Here is a 27,026-nt window from a genome sequence, read left to right as displayed (position 1 = left end):
AAATTCAAAGATTGTTGTATAAAGAATTGTTGCAAAATTATTATTTTTATTATACATTATTCAATGAATTTTTTGGATAGTGCAAAATATAGCACTAATTTTCTTTATATTTTTGAAATTTATTTGTTAATAATTTTTTTTCACACCACCATATACTAGGAAAGTTAATAAAACTTTAAAAAAATGATCTTACTATTAACCCATGTGCAAACAAATGCATTCCCATAATGAAAGAATGTCTGTAATTAATTCAGGATTGTCGATTCTAATTAATTTACGACTACATATTTTACATAATCCCAACCATGAAAATAAATAAAGTTCTCCAAACTTTAAATTGGGATTATATTTTACATAAAACGTGCATTTTATTTAAAGTATTATAATTTACATTAGTTTGGATACATTTTATATTTTATATCATAGTTTATAACCATACAATTTGTGCAGTGTTTGAGGATAAGATTAGGGGACTAATAGCTTTATCTCGTTGATCCAAATAACAAAAGGGTTCTAATAATTGAGATTGGCATCAATGAATGATAGGCAAATATGATCTCTTTTCTCTTTATGCAAGATAAGATTTATGGGGAGCTCTTCCTACTCCATATTTCAATCGCAACGACCTTCCCATGCATAAAATAATATGTATTAAAAGTTGATACTTTGATACATGATTGACATAAAAGTTAGAACGAGCTAGGGTCAACTTCAAACCAAAACAAGTTCGATTTTCATTCAAAATTGGAATAGGTTATTTATGTTTCGCTTTTAAACTTTAGATTTGAGTTGGAGTTCAAATTGAGATTTATAATATTAGTTAATAAAAAAGAGATTAAGGTACTTAAACTCAACTTGTTGGGTGAATCCAATAGCTTGCGCGGTTTATAGTGTAGAAATAAGTGAAAAGCTTTTATTATTAGTTCTTTAGCAATGATAAGATGAGCAAAAGGTAGTGTTTCTCAGTGGCATTGTAGGTGAAGTCCATTCCTGTGCTGCCTGTTTGGATCACCCAGAACCAAAAAACAATGCAACAAAGTCGTTTTCTTTATATCTGAAATTTGATTCATTTAAGGCGCCCCACCCCAGCTGCACTCCATGACATCACTTACGCTAATGACTTTCATCGTCTTTTTATTCAATCATTAAAAAGTGCACAAATTTAAAACCACATGCACTCAACTTTTGTCGCCATCTAAAGTTTATATTCTCCCATATATTAACATATTAACCATAATTACTGTTTCAACTATCCAACCCAATCATAAAAAGCTTTTATTTTTATAAAACAATAAATATTATTTTGGAAACAAATTCTTTTCATATAAAATCTAACACGATTTTAACATTACAATTTTTTTATAATAAAATCCTGTACCATAATCTATATATAAATACTAAAGGTTGTGCCTCTTGATGTCCATTAAAAAATGATATAAGTGAAAGAAGCTTCAACTCGGCATGTAATTTTATGAAATACATATCAGCATTTGAATGATAACAAATAGGTTGTACATTCGCAGTTAGAAACTGAATCATCTTCAATTACTACAACAAATTTTCAAAATGAATTGTCTTTCAGAAAATTACAAGAATGGTTGGCACGGCACCGCATTTTCTCGGAAATATATAAAGAAGAGTGAAATTAAGTGAGTGATGCCCAGTCAGGATATGGGCATTCGTAAACCCATTCCGGTCCAGTGTAACGCACACAGTGTAGCCATAATCCTTCTTCATGCCCATCATACCTGTCGTAGAGACCATAACAGTCAGAGATGGTTGAAAGTCCAGCTATTGGATTCCGTACTTGGAAACATATCAAGTTGGAGGTAATATAATATTTAAAGTAATCATATCTAACACTAATGCTGGACCTATATTTGGACATGATTATAAGTAGGATGCTACAAATAAATAAAAAAGCTGGTCTCAAGCACGTCCTGTCCCTAGTATCTCAAATGTGCTTTGGTAAAAACACAACCTAACTTTTATTAACCATGATTCAGATTTAAACAAGAATGATAGTTAAGGCTAAACAACCTTGACATTGAGGCAGGACCCAAGTTGACTAGTTAAGGCTCCATTGAAACCAACCTCATTCTACATTAACAGCAAGTAGCACCCTAAAAAAGAATGATTTGAATGAAACAAATCACATTCACCAACTTAATCCACTACCTTACTACTCTCCTACAATAATAAGGTAATAGACTGGCAAGTAAGTGAATAGTTATTGCTGTTTAAAGTACGAATCTTAGATCACAAGACACAAGCAATACTGGTTTTTGAAGCTTGCCTTCAATTCTGGCTTTCTACCCTACTTAATAAAATCAAAGACTAAAAAAGAAAATTAAGGTTTATGCTGTTCTAGTGAGGAACAATTTTTTTTAAGTTAAATGAATAATAAATGGAGAACAGTTAATCATGCATATGAAATTCAATAAGAGTAAATGGTTTGAATTGGCTGAAGATTCTTTCCCCATCTTTTTTCAACTTTCATTTTCTATATACACGTTAAAAAAAAAACCCAGAACCATGGTTTTTTATATATATATATAAAATTATAGTAAATTTAAAATTTACTAGGAGAAATAGGGCAACTTTTTGACTATCTAAAAAAATAGGTTAGACTTCGTCAGTGATTCCACCACATCAAATGGCATGACTAATAAAAAAATTGACATGTGTCAATCCACTGAAAAAAAAACTCTTATTCCACTATCAGACGACGGAATCAAAGTGATGGAAGTAAATAGAAACAGGGGCAGGTAAACTGGAATGCGTGAAGGGTAAAAGAAATTTAGAAGTGGAATATATTTGTCATATTTTTATTTTAATCCTTTTAGTAGGCTTAAATTTGAGATTTAATCATTATACTTATCATAATTATCATAATTTTAACATTATATAAGTATTAAAATAAAAAATTGACCATAAATTATGTTAGAAGTGGAATATAATGGTCAAATTAAATTTGATCCTTCATAATGTTAAAATAATGATAAAAGGATCGAATTAATTTACTTTGATAAACTAATTCGAAAATTTGCTAGAAGTGATAAATTAAAGCATTGAGATTAAATATCAAATTTAAACATTAAAAGGATTAAAACAAAAATTTGACCAATATATTTCACTTCTAAATCTCTTTTACCCTTCACGTGTAATACTTTAGCTGCCCCAATTTCTATTTACTTTAATCATTTTGATCCAGCCATGTGATAGGGTGGAATCAGAAATTGTTTAAAGTGGACGGTCACATATCATTTTTTTATTAATCCCGCTGGTCACAGTTGGACAAAGAAAAACTATGTACTTTTCTGAATAATCAAAAACTTACCTTATTCCTCTAATTTTTTTAGTTTACCAAGTTCTTACAAAAAAAAACATAGAACTATGGACAATAGAATGACCGCCCATGTTATTTTATCACCTAATTGTCAGAATGAATAACCGCCCATGTTGAATTTTGTACACATTGTAGTCAAAGGGAATAAGAAGTGCACTGAAGAATATTTTTGACACAGTTATGGACCAAACAAAGATTCTGTCCGACATCACCCAATGATTCGCACAGACGTTTTATGGTGTCATCACATGGAGGAAAAGAAACAGTACGAAGCAGCATATGTCATTTTGTGTAACCAATTTTTCAAATATAAGATTACGACTAATGCATCATTGACAAGCATAGATGGGGCTGCAATGAGAATGGGATAATTATAATGAACAATCAGAAACGTCTTACCCGTTTGGAGCTAAATTAGGACAGTGCGTACACATAGGATCGATGCTGAAATCTTCACTACAGTACTTGTATTCTTCCTTATGACTCTCACAACTGGTTTCAGGAGAACCTCCAGAAAGAGCTGCAGCTCTATCAGCAGTTGTTCCTAACGTAGAGCGATTAACAACATCGTCCGAAAGATAAAGCATGTCATTGGCTATTGGATGACCTGTACACTGCAAATGCACACGAATCTACAAACCGAAAACTTTAGTCACAAAAATATGCCGTTATTCGAAATGACAAAATGCAAAATTATTTAGAAAAATATGATGGAACCTTCAAGTGTTCCTAACTAACAAAACCTTGATAATACGACATATGTATTACTCATCCAGAAGAAGACATAAATGCAAAATAAGTTCACTATGGCATTCACAAATACAAACTATTTTCTAGATTGTCAAAGACATAAAAGTAAGATCCCTTCCAAGACACACAGTCACTGAAAACAGTTTAAACATTAAAAGCCAATTGTGAACAGAATAAAACATAATTTTAGAAGTGACCTAGAAAGTATGGTTTCGTGTCCAAAGAGGCGTGTCCAAAAGTATCCGCATTCCACTAGAACAATTACGAACGTCTCCTTTAACCGTGTTAAAAAAGTTTCCTATTGTTTTCTGTTCATTAATCTTACTTGATGAGTTCGGCCGGTAACTGGTTCACACAAGACAATGCTATGAATCCCATTGGTGCTAATCCTAGTAAACTTTGTACAAGCAGCCTTTCCCTTCAAGGTAGTATCACCATTAGAGATGCCAACCTGCATAAAAAGGAAGACTCTCTATGATTCAGTACAGCAGCGAACCACTTTCATTTAATTGGGTAAATTTCTAATCAGATAATAAACTAATGGATAAGAAACTTCCTCGGAAACCTCACGAATTTTCCAGCCTTAGGAAAGGAGAGATTCCTACATAATTAGAGTTCAAAGATTTATGGATCACCTACAGCCTTATTGAGTCGTTCAAAGCAAATGACTTTGATTAACAATAATGAGAAATGCCACTATAATTAAGTCAAACAGAATATTAAACACACACAAAAAAAAAGGAATTATGGCACTACAGTGCCATTTAAGGAAAATCAATAAAAGGGGCAGCATTTAGTTTTGAACATGTATTAAACGCCAAACATTTTGCGTCTTTCATGGCCATGAATATATCTAGTATGCAAATCATCAATAAAGAGAGAAAGGAGTGAAGTGTAATGTATCAGTTTGCAGTAAATATATAAGTCACATTTATAAGAAAACCGATCTTATTTTCCTTTGTATTTTCCTCTTATCTTATGTATCTTCCTCTTATCTTACACATGGTTTACATCTACTATAATCATATATGTCTGGAGTAGAGTTGTCTATGGGCTGGGCCGGACCCTAACAAAGTTTTAGGCCCAATTGATAGGCCCGGGCCAAAAAAATGGGCATAAAATTTTGCCCAAGCTTGAATAAAAATACTAAAACTCAGGCCCGACCCAATCCGCCCATATTAATTTTTTAAAATTTTATTTTTTCATATAAAAATTTAAAAAATATATAATACACCAAATACACTAAAAATATTAAAATAACTGTTTCCCAACAAATTGAAAATAGATTAAAAAAATCTTTATACTTGAATAATAACACTAAGATAAGTACAACTTAACAAGCAAATGCCACTAAAATAGTAGAGAGATAACAACAAAACAAGTGTTATATAATATCCAAACATTAACAACAAAACAATAGCAAACATAATAGTAAAATGGCAGCAAAACAGTGACAAAAAGTGGGAAAACAACAGGGCTCTTTTTACTGCAAATTTTGGCTACGCCAAAAGAACCTTTACTCGAGGGCTGACCCATTTTCTAAATTGGCTTTATTTTTGCCCAAGTCCATTTTTCGGGCCTATATTTTTGCCCAAATCCTCCCAGTTTTTAGGCGGGCCTTTGGGACAACTCTAGTCTGGAGGAAACACAAACACAATAATAATCCCATTAGAACATGTAGAAAAAACACACCTCTGCAGTGCTCCTTCCCTCTCTAGCATTGTAATCTATGTTGGCATCAACAACTTGCTAAAAAAGAAAACCTTTACAGGGTCAAACGGGAACATTTTGCACATCATGAGAGGACAGTGCAGAAATATTTAACAACTACTGATATTAATTTACTGTCACACCAGATCTCAATAAAACTTTGTTACGTCTGTGAATTTGGGATTGAGTCAAGGGTGATGAACGGGAAAACCACTCAAACTCGTCAAAAAGAGCCAAAAACCTTTAGGATTCATCAGAAAGACCTATTTAGCCTCTAATATTTTAAACATTATTTGAATTTAATCCTAATTCTAAAAATTCAACAAATTTAACCCTAACGTTTATACACTTTATTAATTTGGTCATGATTCTAATAATTAAATTTTATAATTATAAAAAATTTAAAAATAATAAAAATCTATAATCTACTATAAAAGATCTCCCCAATTAAAAATTTGACTTGCTTTTGTTTTATTCATCGTCCCTCTGAATAGATATTACAATAATTAAAAAAAGCATGTCAAATTGAATAAAGGCAAATCTTAAAGAAAGTACTCCAACATTAGAAGCATATCAAACTATTTTAAGAGTCGCTTAAGTGTTGCAAAAGCTTTGAAAAATATTCTTCATACGGATTACTTTGTTGAGGAGGGTGTTATAAGTTGAAAATATCTAAATGAATTAGGAGTTTGCTAAAGGTAAATTTCTCTAAAATTTTTATTATGATAAGGGGGGAGTGTTACTTTTGATCAACCAAGCTTTCGAAATAACAATATTTAAATTAAGACTATAAATTTCACCTTAAACCATTTTATGAAAATTTAAAAAAAAAATCTTGTAAAATATTTCCAAGTCTTATAAAATCTCAAAAACACTTGTTTAAAGTAGTTAGACATGTTTTAATGTTTATAAGTTGGTCACAATCTGTTTTGAGTTCTTTTAAACTTGTTTTTACGAATTTTGACTCTAGGGACCAATCTCGAGGGTAAAAATAAGTAAAAACAAGTTAAAACCTTTCTCCTTGTTCAATTTCAACATTATGAGGGATCAAGCAAGATCAAACCTTATTCATAAAAACAAGTTTAAAACAATTTGAAACGGATTTTGACAAACTCAAAAACATTAGAAACATGCCAAACTATTTTAAGCAAGTGGTTTTTGAGATTTTTAAGACTTCATCTTTATTTACTTTATTGAATTACCATAATCTCTATTTAAAAGGGGGAAATTAATAAAACAAAGGCAAGTTATCTTTTTATCAAAACCCTAAAAAGAAATTTGGATGTCTCTTGACAAGTCTTAAAAGTTTCAATCTTCCTTTGATGAACTGAACTATTGTTATAAGACATAATTTTTAAGGGTTAGAATAGATTAGAATTGCAGTAAAATCTAGAAATTATAGATTGTAATATAAGCTATTATCTTACTTATTCCTTTTTTTATACATTTTATTACAATCTAAAACCCCATCCCAGCTTGAGGGAAAGATCAAGCTAAAATATTGAAATTCAACCCCTTCTATTTCTCTTTACTATTCCTTTCTCTCTCACGTCCTATTTCTTCTTATCATTTCTCTTTCTTCTTAATTCACATGGTATTAGAACCCATTTCTTCTGACTACCCTTTCCATTAAAAGGGCCAACTACAAGCCATCTGGTCAAATATCATTAGAAGCACGTGTGTCAGCTACACGCCAATGTTGTCAAGGGCGCTAGGCGCGCTCAAGGCGGAAATTCCTCTTATATAACCTAAGGCTGGATTCATTTCCGGCCACCATTTTTCACTCCCAACATGCTGGCATGTGGACTCATTTTTGGCCACCATTTTTCGAACACCATATTCTGACCTCATGCCTAGTCATTTCGACACTAGTGATACATTCAATTTGGAATTCTACCTTTCTTTATATTTTGGTATTTCTTAATTCTCTCAACATGATTGAAATTTCAATTCATGTTCTATCAAACCTCCCTTCTCTATTTTTGGTTCACATGCTGTCACTATTACCAACTACAAGATAGTAATAACTATATTTCTTAGGCTGCTTTTACTGAGTTGGGGTTTATGGGACAACAGTACAGAGATCATTTAGAAAGGACTTAATGGTATCATAGGCCCGTAGACTATTTTGAAAAAATCAATCAAGTCTCTCCAAACCATTTGCACCCAATTGAGCCATTGAACTTACAAGAATGACCAAACCAAACCAACCTTTTGACTGACGCTAACCGGCAGTTTCTAACAGAATTACCAATGTGCTAGTTAATAGCCATTGAGTCTACCAACAAATGCTGACATGGCACTACCATGTTAGCTAAAATAAAAAATTCAAAAAATAAAAATTATTTAAAAATTTTAAGTCTAGAATGAATCAGAACAAATAATTATCCAAGTTCATTTGAATTTGGACACCCATTTGTCCAATTCATTCTGTTTGGATGTAGTTTCTTCAAAATTATAAAAGATCATAAAAGATTTATAAAAATATAAAAATCATTAATAATTAAAAAATTAATAGAACTTGTTAAATATTATAAAAAAACATTAAAATTTTAAAAATAAAAAGAACATTTTTTTAAAATTTTATAATTAATTTTTTAATTATTAATATAAATTGAGGTGGTCAAAATTTATAAAACTTTTGTCAATACTCAATTTGGACAAACCTAACATTGGCTAAAAAATGAATCTATTGAGAACATATAAAAAAAATTATGATAGAAAGGGAAACCACAGTTGAAAGAACAAAAAATATTTCACATGTCTTAGAATGCAAATCACAAATTCAAACATTTAGTGCATCAAGACTAGGAAAGATGGTAACTTGATCTAAAGGATCTATGATTAGGATTTTGGTAAAATCCATACTTGAAGGCATGCATGAAACCTTAGTACTTTGTGTTGTAATTTTTATGATTTTTATAATTTTTAAATTATATTATAAGTTTTGATAATTTTTATAAATTTTTTTATAATTTTTATAATTTTTAAAATACTACATCCAAATAGAATAAATCTAGACAAATGGGTATCTAGGTTCAAATCTTGACATAAATTTTTAAATAATTATTTTAAAATATTTTGAATTTTTTATTTTTGTTAATGTAGTAATGACAATAGTTGCTAATATGGCACTCCCACACCAGCATCCGTTGGTTGACTCAATGGCCATTAACGACCATGTCAGGAATTCCATTAGACACCAACAGTCAATGTCAGTCAAATTGTTGGTTTGATTAATTTTGTGAGGTTTAGAACTCAATTGGGTGCAAAAGATTTGGAAGGACTTAATTGATATTTGTGAAATAGGTAAAGGGCTTATAATATCATTAAGCCTTTAGAAATATTATGCTAATAAAAACTATGAGAAAAGTAAAGATGTCTGGGTCAACTTTGATGCACAACTATGTAGCTTATAGCGACATTGTCTCAAGCCAAAGTTACATTGTTTTGGTCCTGCAAAACTTGTTATAAAGCCTAGGTTAAGGCCAAGGCTTTATATACCATATTGTGTTAGATCTTGCTCATTGCAACAAAATCTACAAGATATGACTATTTCAATAAAGTTGAAACTTGGAAGAATTTAACATTCTTATGGCTCTTTTTGAGGAAGTTACTGATAAAAAACAATAGAGAAAATTTTCAAGGTACTTGCCTTGATAGGTCTACGAGCAAATATAGCCTTAGCCCAAGATCAAATTCTTACTAGCCCAGTAATTTCTACTTTTGAAGATGTGATTGCTCATCTAGTTCACATCTCCTCTAACCAGGTTAAAACTAAATCCTCTATGTTAGCCATATCGAAAACGAGCCAGCAAAGAGGTAATCAAAACGGAAAAGCAAAGGATTCAAATCCCATTGCACATTTAATGACAAGTGGTCACACACGTGACACCTATTGGGCTTTACATAAACAGCCTCCTCGCAAAAATTAGCCTACTACCCATATAGGCCAAGTTAAAAGAGATGGACTTCTTCCACTACCAACTACCTAAGCACCCCCAAACCCCAAATCCATCACATTAACCGAGACAAACTATGATGAGTATTTACAATATCAAGCCTTGAAACAACAAGCTTCCTCTATGGTTTCTATTGCTCAACTAAGTAATTATTTTGCTTGTCTAACACAATCTTCCTCCTATGGTCCTTGGATACTTAACTTACGCGCTTTTGACCATATTTTATTAATCGTAGGCTATTTTATTAATTGTATGTTTTTCTCTATTTTGCAGAACCAAAGTCCTTATTCTATTGAGTTTTAGTACAACCATTTTATCCTCATCTTACACGCCTTGGTTGTACCTGGTTTGTCATCCTCTTTCTTCTAACATCCTCTTGCAGTTACAAAACAAATGTATGTTCTAAGTGACTCATCCCTTATACTATCATCTTTGTTTCAGATTCTTAGGATTGATTTTGGGGTTTAAATTTATTTTCTTTCTTTATTTAACCTAAATAGACCTGTATATAAACACACTAACTAAAGAGATGAAATACAAGTAATTTCTCTCCATTTTATCCTCCTATATTTTCTTTTCTCTATTCCAGATAACATGGCATTAGAGCTTTTCGATTCGGATTTATGTTTCAATGTTTTGCTTGAATTGCGAAGGGATTAGGTATTTTTTCGTAGGTTATTTTTAAGGGGGCTTTTAGTCTACACCGCCGGCACGAAAAGCACCACCACTTCAATAAGCATTCTATAGTTTTTGATGGCTTGAACCACCGCTTGTGGGGCTCACATGCCACCCAAATAGCAGCACCTTCCTTCCACGTGTTGGCACATGGGGCCGAATGAGTGCTCTGGTCACCAAACTTTGACTCCAACGCCGACTCAGGGTTCCGACCAAAGCCCAATGGTTGAGTTAATGACCAGAGGTGGTTCGAGGCTACTTTTTAGGTCCTATTCAACATTTCGAGAATTGTTTTAAGATTGTTTTTTTGCGAGTTTTGCTGCCTTTCGTTATATGATTGCGTCCTTTGCTTTGTTTGTAGATTCAGGTAGAAAAGGGAAATTTAGGCCTAGTAGCACAGTTGATTCAGGAGCTACAGATCATATGACAGGAATTCCCAACCTTTTCTCTACCTTTCAATCACAAAATTCACCTCCTGTCACTATTGTTAATGTATCCACCTATAAAGTTGTTGATTTTGGTAGTATTAACCTAACTTCATTCATCACTTTATCATTGGTATTAAATTCACCTAACCTCGCTTTTAATTTAATATCTATCAGTGAACTTACTCGTGACCTAAATTGCACCATCTCATTTTTTTCCCAATCACTACCTTTTACAGGATCTTGTGATGAAGCACAATATTGGTAAACGACATGTATTTGATGGTCTTTATATTTTCAACTCGTGGGCTCCTCGATCTGTGGCTTGTCCTACTATTCTCTCTCCGATCGAAGCACATAGTCGGTTGGGACATCCTTCTCTTTCTTTTTTGAAGTTATGTCCATAATTTCAAAACCTACCATTGTTGGAATGTGAAGCATATCACTTTGCAAAGCACTGATGGAGACCCTTTAAGCCGAGATCTAACAAACAAGCCAATTACACTTTTGAGTTAGTACGCTCAAATGTTTGGGGACTTTGTTCGGTAGTATCTAAACTTGGATTTCGATACTTTGTTATGGATGATTATTCTCGAATGGCATGAATGTATTTTATGAAAAATCGGTCAAAGGTATTTTCTCATTTTTCTACTTTGGGCTGAGATAAGAACTCAATTTGTGGTGTCTGTCTAGATTTTGCGCAACAATTATGCTACAAAATACTTTTTTGACTCATGTGAGGCTTTTATGACCAAAAATGGGATTCTTCGTCAATCCTTTTGTGTTGACACGCCATCTCAAAATGGTGTTGCTAAAAGGAAGAACAGACATCTCCTAGAGACAACCAGAGCTCTTTTATTTCAAACAAAAGTTCCTAAAAAATTTTGGGCTGATGCTATTTTGACAGCTTGCTTTCTGATCAATCGCATGCCTTCTTCCGTACTTGATGGTGATAGCCCATAAAATGTTCTATCTCCATCCAAACCATTATTTCCAGTGCAACTAAGAATTTTCAAAAGTACCTATTTTGTTCAAGATGTTCGACCTAAAGTCATTAAGTTGGATCCAAAATTGTTAAAAGTGTTTCTGGGATACTCTCACCTTTAAAATGGGTACAGGTGTTATAGTCCATATCTCAATAGGTATTTGGTGTCTATCGATATTGCATTCTTAAAACAAGTGCTATCCTTTTAAGAAGAAATGCCTTCGAATCTTCCAAAACAGGGGGAGGAAGATGATTGATAAATTTACACTATCACAAATCAACCACGAAATTCTAATTCTTCAACAATTGTTCCAACAAAGACACCAATTACTCAAGTTTATTCCAAATGTAAAAAGACTCGTGATACATGTCCTATACCAGTGTCTTCGTCATCGAATCTAACCCCTTTACCAATGTATTCGTCTTCTAATCCAACCCCAAGTGACCTTCACCTTTCCATTACTCTACGTGAAGGTAAACACCCACTGTACCTATCCTATTTTTAATTTCTTCAAGATTCATGTCAGTCATTAAGATGCAACAATACATATTCCCAAGTATATCAAAGGTGCTCCTAGACAAGGCCTATTCTTTGAAGATTGGGGAAGTACACAAATTGTTGGATACTCAAATGTTGATCGGGGAAGATCACTCTCAAATAGAGGGCCCACTTCAAGATTGTGTGTTCTTTTTGGAGGAAATCTAATTTCAAGAAAGAGTAAAAAGCAAAAAGTTGTAGCAAGATGAAAAGCAGAAGGAAAATATTGAGTTAGTTCCTTGTGAACTTATTTGATTAAGACAACTCCTTCAGAAATTGGGATGTGAAACTATCAATCAAATGAAGTTGATATTTGATGATCAAGAAACACTACACATTGCCTCAAACCCAGTGTTTCATGAAAAAACAAAACACATTAAAATAGCTTGCCTCTTTATAAGATAAAAGAACAGTTAGCAGATGTTTTCACTATGGCTCTCAGGAAGCCTCGAATTGAATATATATGTAACAATATAAGAGCCTATGACCTATACGCTACAGCTTGAGGGAGAGTATTATGATAGATGTAATTTTAAGGATTAGAATATATTAGAATAGTTGTAAAATCTAGAAATATATATTCTAATATATATTGTAATCTTGCTTATTACTTTTTTGTACATTCTATTGCAATATAAACCCCCTATCCAAGCTTGAGGGAATAATCAAGCTAAAAATTCAAATACAATCCCTTATATTTCTCTCTCATGGCAATCTCCTATTTCTTCTTCTCTCTTCTTCTCTTTCTTCTTAATTCACAACTATCAATCCAAACTCACAAATGTAACACTTTGGTATTCAATGCCAATGATTCTCCACAATGGCAAAACAATGGTCGACAAAATGATGACCAAAAATATGCAAGTAGCTCGAGTATATGCAAACAAAGATGGAACAAATATGCAAGAAGCATGTGGATGAATGTTTTGCTAATAACAGAACCCAGGTGTTTGATCAAATATGCTTGAAGGAATGGACAATTAACCAAAGGCAAATCTAATTTTATCAAAACCTAAACAAGAGATATAGGTCCGTCTTTAATGAGTCCTAAAGGTTTTAGTTTACCTTCGATCAGCTAGACTATCAATCCCAAAATCACAAGCGTAATAATACGACTCTTAGAATAAAATAAGTTGTTTTAGGACTCTTAAAATAGTTGTGTTTGATAGGATTTTATTCAGTTTGGTATAGTTTATTTATTGTAATCTCTATTTAAAGGGACATAATAAAACAAATGTTGATAAAAGAGATATGGGTCGCTCTCTAACTAGTCCTAAAGGTTTCAACTAATGAGCTTGAGTGATTTTCCATCCATTGCTCATAACTAGATTCCAAACACATAGATGTAACAAGACATGATCAAATTTGAACAAGCAGAATGATTCAAATTTGAACACAAATTATGTGAATCATCTGGCTTGAACGAGAAGTATACCTCAGCATCCAGAAACACTCCAACAACCTTTGCAACATACTGTTTCTGCACTAGTCCAGCTTCGATCTACAACCATCACATTCAGATTAAAATGAAAATTTTAGTAAGGTAAACAATTTCAAATTTCCAAATCAAGCATATCAATAAAGAAACGAAATTTTTATCTTTGATAAATGGAACAGCTAGTGTTCCAGGTGTCATTCTACCAAATCATGCAATATAGCACAACATCCAGCCATATTGCTAAAATGATTTTACATAGACAATCAAATGGTAATGCATGCCAATTGTCTGTAATTCCATATTACCAACATAGTTGTAACAAAAACTGCAAAAACGTTTGCCTACAGACACACACACATACATAACATATATATAATTGTAGATGACTTACATGCTGCCTGAAACTGTCAGCTTTAGCTGGATTTTTGGCCATGATAAGCAGTCCTGAGACTAGACGATCTAGTCGATGAATGGCTAACATGATAATGTCAAGGAATAAGTAGAAACCTCTGCTTTTAGAACTTTATCAAACAGAATTGATTTGCATGTAGAAAATATAATAGTCTACAATGAAATTTTTGTGCCATATGGAGCTAGTTTTGGATACGATACAAAGGAGCCAATCCATACTCTGCTTGGAGAATACCCAAAACTGTGTTTTTACGATATTGACCACATGGATGTACCTACATACATATTAGAAAAAAATCAACTCCAATAAAATTAAATAAAGGCATATAGTCACTGACATCATATGATATAAAAGGAAGAAAGGTTCCTCCTCTCCTCATCTAATGAATAAGCACATTTGAGATGCCCCAACAATCATGCAAACTCATAAAGTTGAAAGAAGTTTGCTTCACCAAAGACTTACAGGAACTGATGCAGGTTTGCAAACTGTCAGTACATCAGGTTCATTTTGAAGAACTTCAACATCCCAAGCCATCACTGGTGGTTCATGCCTATAACCTTGGGAAAATCAATTACAAGTTCCATAACTTCAAAATGAAATCATGAAGCACAAAAAACAACTTAATTTAAACAGAGCAAACAAAAAAACAAAGACAAGTCAAAATAAATTAGAAAATATGAAAAGATTTTCCAAACAATGTATGTATGAACAAAAACCAACTGCTTTTCGAAACATTATTCCCACAAAAAAATGTGTTGTCTTCTAAAAATTCAGTGAAATTCCATTAGATCAGGCATTGGATGCAAATGTGATGAACCTATGTAAGAAGTGGCTAATCTTCTGGCATCGTTTAACTATGTATGAAACAGGTATATTCTCTCCATCCACTTGTATCCGTCCACATTTGACAGCACTAACCTACAATATTTCCACAATAACAGAAAACGTAATATATAAACATATTCAAACAAGTGCAAATTATAGGTAAAGGAAGCAATTGCCAGAAGTTTATAAAAAGTTCGTTTCTTGAAACTTGCAACACATTGCAATCACAAATTCAATTAATTAATACAAACTAACCAACACTATAGAGTCTAAGATATCACTACCATTGTGTTCGGTAAGAGAAAAATAAGAACAAGAAAAGAAAATGAATAAATTTTCACATATCCTTTCCCCAAATCAATCCTTTCAATTATGAAAGGAATCATTCATGTAACTTAAATTAACAATTTTATTTACTAGTTACGACTTCACTTCTAACCCTGTATCTCTCTCTATTTTCCATCCTTGTACCAAAACAATGAAGGAAATATATTATTATTAACCATTCTTCCACTGCTCTCTATTTTACATCTTTCCAATCAAACAAAGATTTAGCCCAAAAGAAAAAAAGGGGAAAGAGTGATGACTTACATAGTAATCTCTAGATCGACCTCTGAACTCTTGAGCGAACAAATCCACTATTGTTTTACCTTCCCATCGTTTATTAACCTGTGCCAAATCAACAATTAAAATCGTACTTTTTTATTAGATAAGCAGAATTAGGGTTTAATTAGGGGTTTTAAAAAAACTTGCTAACAACTGAAATCAGGAAAAAGAAAGAAAACTAACATGAGAGACGAACTCAAAGTAGTAAGGTCGTACATGGCGCTTCCCTGTCAAATTCCCGCCAAAAAATTGAGCTTCTAAACTTTTTTTGGTTAATAATAATAATAATAATAATAATAAAAGAAGTTATTTCTTTTATGAAAAGAAACATTTAATTTACCGTTGTGAAAAACATAATCTTGTTTCTGAGCAGGATGAGCAGGAGTTTGCCAAACAATCTCCATTTTCCTTTTGTTTCTCTCTTCGTTTCCTTCTTCTGCTTCGTCTCTATCTCTTTTCATTTTTTCGGATGAATTGTTTTTTGAATTATCTATCTATGCTCAAGAAGTAGACAAAACGAGACTTGGAAACGACGCCGTACTTATACAGTAACGACAAGGACGTTTCTACCGCTTTCGCAACGAAAACAGTAAAGGAAACGGCGCCGTTTCAGGTTTAGCGGTCGCGGTTGCGGTTGCGGTTGCGGTTGCGGTTGGGGCATTTGAGACTATGGCAAGACTTATTTGTCTTCTTCAGGTCACCAAACACCAAACTTTCAATTTTGAAATAAAAATATTTTTTTTTCTTTTAAAAGAAAAACCCTTCAAGTCAATCAATTACTACTCTAGAATTCAGGTTTGAATTTTAATCCTTTCTTTTTTCCGTCGTAATTCAATTTTATTTTAGTTGAAATTTCAGTCTGCCTTTCAGTTTGTGCTAATTTAGGCGGCGGGATTCGATTTGATGAACCGCTGACGGTGGTGACCGGTGAGTCGATTTTAGAACGAATTGAACAAACGAAAGCAGGTGCAGAAATGCCGGAGGAGGATTTGGTGGATATAAAGTTCAGGATTTATGATGGCTCAGATATCGGACCGTTTCGATACTCCGCCACATCGACGGTGGATATGCTTAAGCAAAGAATTGTCTCTGATTGGCCAAAGGTTTACTCTGTTATTTTCTTTCATTTCTTTTCTAATTGCTTATGGAAGTTTCTGATATTGGGCTTTGTTTTAGTTATTGAAATTTGTATCTGTTGTAAGATTACTAGGAGAATTTCTGTTAAATTTATATGCATAATTATCTCGTCCACTGCCCACCGGTGGCAACGAGTGATCGAGGCCAGAGTTTTGAACCTAATTATTGTGAAGATTAGTGAAGAAAGCAATAGGGTTAGTCATGGAATGCGGTAAGAAAGAGATTGTTTTGTAGTATAAGGTTATAGCATTGTTTTAGGGCAGAAATGAAGAGAGGAGATTCTCTTCTTGTATTGTTGTATCACATTTTTTTCCAAATTTGGTGCATGATCAATGTCAAAATGATTATATGAGCTCTAAATTGTTCTTATGAACGTATATTGAGAGAGAAGGCTAAATTTGGCTGTTTAAACAGTAAATATTAAAAGATCTGTTCGTTTTTCCTAAAATATTATGTCAGAGTATCCGACACTCACTCTCCAGTTCGGGCAACGAAGCTGTAAACGTCTGTTATAGTTGTAAATCACTATATATTGTTATACAACTTTTCAATTGATCTTATCCTCATCATGTTTCTGTTTTTTTAATAAATACATTGCAAAAAGAATGATCATGCTTTTGTTTATAATACAGTCAAGTATCCTCAAAGAATGCAATTTTGCTCTTTGACTTGTTGCCTAAATCTACAAACCCTCTTCATATTCTTTTTTTTTAATCATAAGAACCAGAAGGTAGCGTTAAGGATAATAGTTTAAAGCACTTTGTTTTATAATTTTCTTAAATGTTGTTTCTGCCTTCCTTAGGTAAGACAATTGTTCCAAAATCAGTGAATGAAGTCAAGCTGATAAGTTCTGGTAAAATTTTGGAGAACAACAAGACTGTTGGTCTGTGTAAAGTACCCTTTGGTGAAGTTCCGGGTGGGGCTATAATAATGCATGTTGTGGTACAGCCATCCCTTGCAAAAGCTAAAACAGGTCTTCTCTATCTTTATCTTCTCATGGGACTATTTTATGTTGCTCCGACTCTTTATATTTTTTTAAGTATTCGTCATGCTTGGATCCGATGTCCCAAACATATTACCTGAAACGCGGATGGATTCGGTATGAGGAACGAAAATGGGAATGCAAATCGTTAATTGCTTGGAACCTAATTCATTAGGGGTAGTCTTCTTCGAATCATTTAATAGGAATGAAATGCAGTTCTTTGGTACAAAATAGATTTATTAGGGTAGAGTATAAATCTTTATAATTTGTTATATATAATTCAATTTAATTGATAATATAAATCTTTATGATTTATTTTATTTTACTTTTTAAATTAACACTATCCCTTTTTTATTTTATCTTTTATTTTCAACTTTTATTAAAAATCTAAATTAATAAAAAGTAAGAAATAATTAAACAAAATTAAGATAATTGAAAAAATATATTAAAAAATTGAGGTTGCGTTAGAAAAGGAGCAAAGTCAGTAAATTTTTTAAAAGGGGGAATAGTGGCGTGAACTGTGAAGAAGTCCTTTTTGTTAAAAAATTAAAATGACAGAGCCAAAGACTTTTTTTTTTCTTTCATCGTCTTCATCCCTTCAGTCTTTACCACCAGAACACTCATTTCACCATTTTGGATTGCTGGCGATCCTTGATTGGGATCGAACGATCCAAAATGGAAATTGCACGAGAGTTGGGGATTTAGGTAACTTAGGACTGGTCATGGTGATATAATGCTCCAAGTAGTACATTATATAATTTGGAAAAAATTGAACATACCTAGTTTGAGTAACTTAGAGGCAAATCTCTTCGAATTTCACGATGTCTCATTTCGATTTAAGCTCGAGTTACTCAGTGAAGTGGGCGTGGATCTGTACTTGCTCTAGCAACAATCTACTTATAGGTACAACCCGAATTGCTTAAAACTGATAGCAAGTGTCATTGATATTGTCTTTCTGATGAGTATGATATAATCTGATTTTGAGGTGTTGGATTTTCGCTAGTTGCATAAAGACTTTGAAAACTAGTTCGTTGTCGTTATGCTAACTGCATTGTTTATCATTGATGAGCATGTTTCTTGATGATGAACATATCAGAGGCCATCTTTATCCTCTCTTTTTTTGCATCTTTCCTCATTTCTTCACACTGATAAGATCAACTAAGGTCCTGAACGCATTAGTTATGGGATTGCCTTTAAGGTAAAAGATCCATGAGTTGATGATGACGTAAAATTTCATGTTTTGACTTATTAACTTATGCTTGATTTTCTGTCTGAAACAGAAAAGAAGATTGATGATTCACCCAGAAAGACTGTCTGCTCATGTTCTATTTTGTGAAGGACAACATGCGGTGTTGGAAAAATCATACATGACGGTGAACCATGTTTAGGAACGTAAACGTTGTCTCGGAGTATTTATGTGTATGTTCGTCACAGAGCCCATGTGTGCAAGTTGGTAATGGAGTGAGTGATGAATAATGTGCAATTTTAGTTTCTTTGGTTCCTTTAAGACTTTTTATCTGGTTGGTTTCAAATATTGGCTTTGAATTATTTGTAAAGTTGTATAGACTACTCCACATAAAGACGAAATGTACACCAAATTGGAAGGATAAATGCCTTTGTATAAAATGCTATCCGTTACTAATAATGAAATATTTCCTATTCGGCCTGCTATGGAAGAATAGGCATTTTCTTGCAGGTGATAAATGCTTGGGTAATTTTCCTTATTAGTCCCCATACTTTGTAAAAGTTATAGATTTAGTCTTTATACTTGAATTTAATCAATTTTAGTCTTAGTGCTTTTCAAATTACTCAATTTTAGTCTTGAAGTTTTTCGAATTTTGAAATTTTAGTCATGACCCTAATAATAGCATTTAAATTTGTTAGGTTAAATTTTGTTATTACTCTTTGTAGATTTGGTTCATATTCTCCAATTGAATCATTTTAAGATGTTTATATATTTTGAAATTTGAAATTTTAGCCTTGATACAAATGTAATTGTTAATTCATTAAATGATTTTTTAGTCATTTTATAAGTATTTGGAAATGACAAATTGGCATGACATTACTCATGAGTCATGATATATTTGTTGCATTGAATTTTGACAATAGCATAATTTAATCAATTTAACTGTTCGGTAATTATTGAAATTTTAATTTTAAAAAATAGAAAAATACCAGAGTACAGACTTTGGAGCAAAATTTAACCTAAAAGCTTTTAATTAACTTTACATTATATCTTTTGTTCTTATTAAGCTCAATTGCAGGGATGAAATTTGTCTTGAGCTCGATTTGCCTTCACTATTCAATTGAGTTAAACTCATTTAGGGAAAATCTGGGTTTGAATTTTAAATTGGTTTTCAATATTAATCGGAAAGAAAAATATGAACATAAAACATAAAACTCCGAGTTATTCAAGCATTAGAACATTATAAAACAGCTCACTCAACTTGACAATGATGGAACAGAAATTGAGGTAAGTTGCTTAGGATTAGACCCTCAGGATTCAAATTTGTTAGATGTTACATGAACCAACTCTGCTACATCAGAATTCTTTTCCTTATTCTAATTAGATAAGCAAGATTTTGGTCAAAGGAGATGACAATTGAGGTGGTTGTAAACAAGCTTTAAATGCCTAAAATGGTCTTATACATTACCAACATACAAATGGGTTGATCAGTAAAAATACAGATTCCGAGCAACAAGAGATGACTACAGATCTTTTATCTAATGAACCATTAACTCGCGTGCAAAAAGCTCAATCATGCAAAGACAAAAGGAAGAACAAAAGGGCAGGACTAAGAACATGATTGCAAGACTAGTATTTCTCGGAAGTACTCATACGACTTGCCAAGCTTGTAAATCCAGCTTCAAACTGTGAAAATGTAATCAAAGACACTGCAATAGATACCTTAAATCTTGCTAAGAACGTTCTCAGCAGCTGCAACTGTCTTCTGGATGTCTTCAGGAGAATGTGCCAAGCTTGTAAATCCAGCTTCAAATTGTGAAGGAGCAAAGTAAACACCTTCGCGCAGCATTCCTTGGTAAAACCTGACAAATTTTGCTGCATCACTCTTCTTTGCATCATCAAAGTTGTGAACAGGCCCTTCTGTGAAGAAAAACCCAAACATCCCTCTAATATGCCCTCCGCAAATTGCATGCCCTGTCTTCTTTCCAGCATTTAGAATGCCTTGAACAAGTTCTCTAGTGATCCTATCTAAGTATTCATATGTTCCCGGTGCTTTCAACCGCTTAAGGGTCTGTATCCCAGCTGTCATTGCCAATGGGTTCCCACTCAAGGTCCCAGCCTGATACATTGGCCCTGCTGGTGCCACCATCTCCATAATCTCCCTCCTCCCTCCATATGCACCAACAGGCAGCCCACCACCAATTACCTTCCCTAATGTTGTTAAATCAGGAGTTATGCCAAAATACTCCTGTGCCCCACCATAAGACAAGCGAAATCCGGCCATCACTTCGTCAAATATGAGGAGTGCACCGTTTTCCTTGGTTAGGCGACGTATGGCTTCAAGGAAGTCTGGTTTAGGGGTAATGAAGCCAGAGTTGCCAACAGCAGGTTCAAGAATAATTGCTGCTATTTCACCTTCATTACTGTTAAAGAGACTTTCAACAGCTGCTATGTCATTGTAAGGGGCAGTTAGAGTTCCAGAAGTGGTTGCTTTCGGAACACCAGGAGAGTCAGGGAGCCCTAGGGTAGCAACTCCGCTACCTGCCTTGACAAGAAATGGATCAGCATGGCCATGGTAACAACCTTCAAATTTGATTATCTTTTCTCGGCCAGTAAAGGTGCGGGCAAGGCGGAGCACACCCATGCATGCTTCTGTACCAGAGTTTACAAATCGAACCATTTCAATGCTTGGAACAGCTGAGATTACCATCTCTGCCAAAACACTCTCAAGAAGACAAGGACTGCCAAAGCTGGTTCCTTTCTTCATTGTTTCAGCCAAAGCTTCAAGCACCTGCAGATATATGCAAATCCATGCAGAACTATTAGTTCAAGAGAGGGCAATATTAGCATTTAGAACTATTTTCTCTCTACTACTGACCTATTAACTCTTAGTTGAGATGAGTATAAGAAAATGACTCTCCAAATACATAGAAAAACTTAAAAATATATAAATAAATGAACATATCTGTGTCAGACACGTACCTATATCGACACTCATATTGAGTGTCTGACTAACATAGCATTGCATCTCATATAACAAAAATGAAGTTCAAAATCAGAAATGCATATAAAACATCAACTATAGAAAAACAAGAATGAAAGAGAAGGAACCATGTAAGATGGTAGGCACATTAAATCACAAAAATGCAAGGCAAACTTAGAGTAAAGGAAGAAATTCTCTAACCTCGTCATCCGCATGACCAATTATAGCTGGTCCCCAAGAGCCAACATAGTCGATATACTCATTACCGTCTATGTCCCACATGTGCGAACCCTTAACCGAATCCATGAAAATAGGCTGTCCACCAACAGATTTAAAAGCACGAACAGGAGAATTTACACCTCCAGGCATCAAATTCTACCACAAAAAGAGCTTGCAGGAGTCAGAGTTCCAAGGACTTCAACATATAAGTGATTCACAATAAGATACAAAAGGAAAAGGGAAAACCTATGTTATCTTTACTCGAAAGTGCCTGTCGGTTACTGGTATGTATCCGGTATGGTTATATATAATTGGAGAATCATCTCAACACCTATGTCTGGGTATAATAGAGGAGAAAACATAGTGATAGAACACTACAGAGGAACCTCTCTAGGTACAAATCCGTGAGGCATAGGTTGAAAATTAATATCAATGATACAGTTCAGATATCAATCTTCCAGTTAGCAATGAGCCTAGCCTTTCTTTACATTTGCCATGCATTTTATCGATAAGCAATGAGCTAAGACTTAAATTTTTACTCTCTTTTTTTCCATTTCATCATTTGACAAAAAAAAAACAAATCGAATAATAATAAAAAATGAATTGAAATTAAACAAAATTCAACAAATAAGCTTTAACTTGGCAAGATTCAAACAATCCACAAGTAGGCAAAGAAGGGAAAGAGTTGAAAATCACCAGGGCAGCATTGAAAGCCTCTTGTGACTTTTGAAGGGTATAATTCCTCTTCTTATCTTCAACAGGAACAGACATTTGAACACGGAAAGAAGAGGATCGTGAAGAAGGAAGTGGTGGAAGTGGTGTTTTGGTAGAACAAGTTAGGCCACCAAAACCAACTCCTCCGACTCCATTGATAGAAGCCGCCATCTTTTCTTTCTCTCTCACTCACAGCCTTTGTCTTCCCTGTGGCTCTTTATTTCTTCCTGATCCTTCTTACCAGACTGAAGAAGACGATGAAATGGTAAAAATAAATAAATAAATAAATTGAAAGAAGGAAGGATTCGCCGAAAGGCAGCACCAGATTTGGAATTTTGGGCTTATAATTGGCTGCGACTCAGAGAGTTGGTGGGTCAATTGTCAATTCGTCGTATCAAATATAATTCTTTTTGTTGGTTTTTTTTTAACTAAAAAAAAGTGATTTTTATTTGCTTTTACTGGTTGAAGTCTTATTAGTCATTTATATTATCGTTTTGTTACGGAGTGATCACTCTATAATTAAGTTCTGTTACCTCCTTAACGGCGGTTCTACATAACAATCTAAATGAGTTTTAAATGTTAACTTGAATATTTTATATGATAGTTCAAATTAAATTTATTTAATTAAAAATATATTTTCATACCAGCAACTAAATATCACATCAACAAATTTTAAAGACATCACATCCCAGTAGTCTAAATAAGTATTTTAAGAATATCACAGTAATTATTGGTGTTCTGTTTAATATAAAATTAAGGAAATAACTTATAATAAGATCATCTTAAAAACTAAAGTTTTTATATACCAATCAAATTTCATCACATCATCAAATTTTAAATATATGAAATTATTATCAAACACCCATCCATATTCAACCTACTATAGAAACTAATTATATTAAAATGAAAAAAATTCACTATTTAGAAATTAATTTTTTTTAAAAAATGATTGTACAAAAATAAAAAATATTAACTTTTAAAAAATAAAATAATTAAAAATTATAAAAAGAAAAAGAAAAAAAGAAAAACGTTTTGTTTATAATTTTAAAAATAATTAATTAAATTAAATTTTTTAAAGCTAGAAAAGATAGTAGATATAGACGAGTGTATATGCTTAGTATTTTTGAAATAATTAAATAGGTTACTTGAGTAGAAGTGAAATAAATTTAAATGAAAATATTCTTCTTTTTAATTATCATATTTCAAACCCAAATTTAAATAAAGAAGCAGGTGAATCACCAATGATCCTTTCAGGCTTTCTCATTCGGATACAGTAACCCAATACATGACTGAAACAAAGGAATATAGACGGAACACTTAACCACTTATAATTCAAATTATATGACTCAGAATTCAGAATCTATCTGATCTGAGGTTAATTTTGTTCTTCAATTTACCAAAAACCCACTGTCAGAAAATCCTCAGATAATGAATGCATGCAACATGTGAATCTGAGTATCTGACATAAAATAACTTGGTATAAAACATGTCTTTTTTTTTCTTCTGCTTAAACCTGCATCAGTTCTTCAAAGCTATTCATTGCTGAAACAGGCAACCCCAACAGTAAATTAATGCTTTTCTTATCTTTCTGATGAGGAAGGAAAATCAGAACTGGCTTTTCAGGCAAAGCAACAGGCCCTGTTGAAATGGGTTCTCCCCAACCAAAATCTATGGTGTAAAAAGATAGTTTAGACCAAGCTGTAATAAGAACAGTTCCATCCAAAGATGGCCTAGCTCTTGTCACTTCAAAATAATCAATGGCTGATCGCATAAAACTGTCTGTCGCCAATTTGACCGCCTGTTGGATCAATCCCACAGCAAATGATAATGGCTTCTCAGCTAACTCACCGGCAGTGGAGATTGAATATGTTAAAACAATCCCATTACCTGCAAAACCTTCAGGTAATGGTGGTATGAATCTTTTTCTCCCATCAGCAGCAAAGAGGAGCTTAGTTTTTTGCTGAGGAACCAAGTTTAATGCTTTGCATGGAGCTCTCCACACAAACCCTGCAAGGACTTCGAATGTGGTGCATTTGGATAAAACCCCATCTTCAAGGGCTTGTTCCTTGAGTTGTCCAAGCTTATCTGGATCAAACAGGAAGGTCTTGTAAACCATTTCTTCTTCTTCATACAACTTGTTTGTGTTTGATATATCTTCAATCTCATCAAATTCATGGTGCTCGAACTCTATCATAGGTGGGTTTCGGGGTTTCAGTATGGTTCTGTCTTAAAATGGAGGGGTCTTTAATGGCAAGCCTCTGGTAACTTCACCCCATCCATTCACAAATTCCATAGCAGCAATCCCATCAAGCATACAGTGGTTCATGCTCATCCCAATAGAAAATCCTCCACACTTAAATTTAGTCACCTGGAATCAAGTTTCTTACCTCTTACTTTTCTTAAAATGATAAAACTGAAAGCACATAAAGGTTATTTCATCATATGCTCTTTGTATTGTTAAAAATTGACGTAACTAACAAAATAATCAAACAATAACATGTGACATGTCACGTGTATTTCATGCTAATGTATAAAGATCGATTTTTAATAGTAAAAATAGATAGATTTTTTAACAAAAGGATATGTTTACTTTTTTATTTAATGTATAATGATTAATTTACACATTTTTAAGTGAAAAAGGACAAAATACAATCGACACTTAGTATAAAAACCTCCGTAATATTTTCACCTTCAAATTCAGGTATAAGATATATATTATATATCACATGTATATTCAATTCCCTAGATTTTCCATTTATCCTTTGCCTATGTTCAAGTATGTGCTGAATATGGATATTGGACACGGAGTAACGTGTATGTTAAAGTTTTTATAAATTTGATCATAAACTCAAAGATTGTACCTTAATTCCTGAGGCAGATATTTTAGGAAAAATGAAGAGTAAGGTAAATATGTAAAGGTCTTTCGAAAGAGACTAAGCATAGCACACAGCAGTAACACTAAGGTTAACAAGTTTTACTTGCCAAAAGTTCCACTTTGACATATGCAAGATAGACCAGAAACTAAAGAGTAAAGCAATCCCCAAACCTGAATCACCAAAAGAGGTATCTCTAGCAAGTTCTGAGCACCAGAAATTTCATAAACCAACTTTCCAAGAATGTTAGGGTCAGGCTTTGTTATGTCCCCCATCTCTTCAATCCCACAATTAGCTTCAGCCTCCACAAAAACAGCCCCCTCGCCGGTGCAGTCCACTATGAGCTTCCCTTCGGAGCTGATGGTTAGTAGCCCAGCAAGTGGATGATGATGAACAAGAATCCTTGACAAACCATTTTTAACTTGTTCCGCAGCATCTTCATTCCCTTTAGACTCTGACTTAAACAAGTAAATGGTTCGAATTATGACTGCAATGTTCTGGTCAAGGTTTCCCAGGTAATAAAGACCCTTCTTTGTCTCTTCTGCAGGAAGGACCCGAGTTGGTTCTCCTTGTTTCACTGCAAAACCTTTGGTACCATTGCTAATATCCGCCATTTGAATACCAAACCTAAATCACAACTGAAAACAAAGCTCATTTTCTCAAAAGTCATTATTTATGAATGGACTTGAAACATGTGTCGAATACATGGCATACATAGAATCAAATTACTGTAAAAAACAAACCTGAGAATAAGAATCAAGAGAAAGTATCAGCAGCAATGCAACTGTTTTTTGCATGTTATTGTACTCAGGAGAAGAAGTTATTATATAGGACAGAGTTGAGTTAAAAATATTGACAAAACTTCACTATATGAGAGGGACAAGTGTGAGTGTAAAGAGACAGAGAGTCCTTTCAATGGAAGGAACGCCATTAAAGGAAAGAGACAGAAAACTTTAACCTCATTACAAGACAAGGGTATTGTTCTAAAGGATGAAGTACGGACATTTTAGTTGAGTTAGGCTACTGGTCCATACACCAATACATTACCTGAGAGACCTCCCTGGGGTTGGTTGGTTGGTTGGTTGGTTTAGTTGGCTTGCACGAGTAGGTTACTTTATCTGACTTTTATCGGAGATTTTACTAAATCATGTCAGTTTCCTGAATTTCATGCTCGAATCCCTACTTTTACTACAAATTATGAGATGGCGTGTTATAATATGGCAGTAGGCTTATTATGGCTGATTAACCAGAATACAA

The 27,026-nt window shown here is 33.4% G+C and overlaps 3 protein-coding genes and 1 pseudogene across 7 annotated transcripts; 1 reads left to right on the top strand and 3 right to left on the bottom strand.

The window, feature by feature from the left end:
* Nucleotides 1-1,456: 1,456 nt before the first annotated feature.
* LOC107949602 (RNA pseudouridine synthase 7) lies at nucleotides 1,457-16,178 on the bottom strand. Of its 4 annotated transcripts, none has more exons than XM_016884321.2 (12): nucleotides 16,016-16,178; nucleotides 15,859-15,902; nucleotides 15,661-15,738; nucleotides 15,062-15,162; nucleotides 14,707-14,794; nucleotides 14,440-14,518; nucleotides 14,224-14,306; nucleotides 13,830-13,895; nucleotides 5,792-5,848; nucleotides 4,425-4,550; nucleotides 3,749-3,981; nucleotides 1,457-1,748 (listed from the first exon to the last, which is right to left on the bottom strand). In XM_016884321.2, exons 1-12 carry the CDS (start codon nucleotides 16,134-16,136, stop codon nucleotides 1,646-1,648), a joined length of 1,179 nt encoding a protein of 392 aa, XP_016739810.2. In that variant the 5' UTR covers nucleotides 16,137-16,178; the 3' UTR covers nucleotides 1,457-1,645. The 4 variants fall into 4 exon arrangements, with proteins under 4 accessions (XP_016739810.2, XP_040946141.1, XP_016739811.2 ...); XM_041090207.1 differs by having other exon boundaries at nucleotides 15,859-15,932; nucleotides 16,016-16,151; XM_016884322.2 differs by lacking the exon at nucleotides 5,792-5,848.
* Nucleotides 16,179-16,353: 175 nt separating this feature from the next.
* LOC107949603 (membrane-anchored ubiquitin-fold protein 3) lies at nucleotides 16,354-19,498 on the top strand. Its single transcript, XM_041090209.1, has 5 exons — nucleotides 16,354-16,470; nucleotides 16,546-16,778; nucleotide 17,006; nucleotides 17,615-17,785; nucleotides 19,075-19,498. Exons 2-5 carry the CDS (start codon nucleotides 16,650-16,652, stop codon nucleotides 19,128-19,130), a joined length of 357 nt encoding a protein of 118 aa, XP_040946143.1. The 5' UTR covers nucleotides 16,354-16,470; nucleotides 16,546-16,649; the 3' UTR covers nucleotides 19,131-19,498.
* Nucleotides 19,499-20,402: 904 nt separating this feature from the next.
* LOC121215506 (glutamate-1-semialdehyde 2,1-aminomutase 2, chloroplastic) lies at nucleotides 20,403-23,292 on the bottom strand. Of its 2 annotated transcripts, none has more exons than XM_041090205.1 (3): nucleotides 22,879-23,292; nucleotides 22,165-22,338; nucleotides 20,403-21,771 (listed from the first exon to the last, which is right to left on the bottom strand). In XM_041090205.1, the coding sequence occupies exons 1-3, from the start codon at nucleotides 23,065-23,067 to the stop codon at nucleotides 20,704-20,706; spliced, it is 1,431 nt and encodes a 476-aa protein (XP_040946139.1). In that variant the 5' UTR covers nucleotides 23,068-23,292; the 3' UTR covers nucleotides 20,403-20,703. The 2 variants fall into 2 exon arrangements, with proteins under 2 accessions (XP_040946139.1, XP_040946140.1); XM_041090206.1 differs by lacking the exon at nucleotides 22,879-23,292 and adding an exon at nucleotides 22,429-22,858.
* Nucleotides 23,293-24,127: 835 nt separating this feature from the next.
* LOC107949604 (omega-hydroxypalmitate O-feruloyl transferase-like) lies at nucleotides 24,128-26,797 on the bottom strand (annotated as a pseudogene).
* Between the last annotated feature and the right edge of the window lie 229 nt (nucleotides 26,798-27,026).

This window comes from Gossypium hirsutum, chromosome D03 (genome assembly GCF_007990345.1).
Source record: "Gossypium hirsutum isolate 1008001.06 chromosome D03, Gossypium_hirsutum_v2.1, whole genome shotgun sequence".
NCBI lineage: Eukaryota > Viridiplantae > Streptophyta > Magnoliopsida > Malvales > Malvaceae > Gossypium > Gossypium hirsutum.
This window is presented reverse-complemented; position numbering and strand designations above follow the sequence as displayed.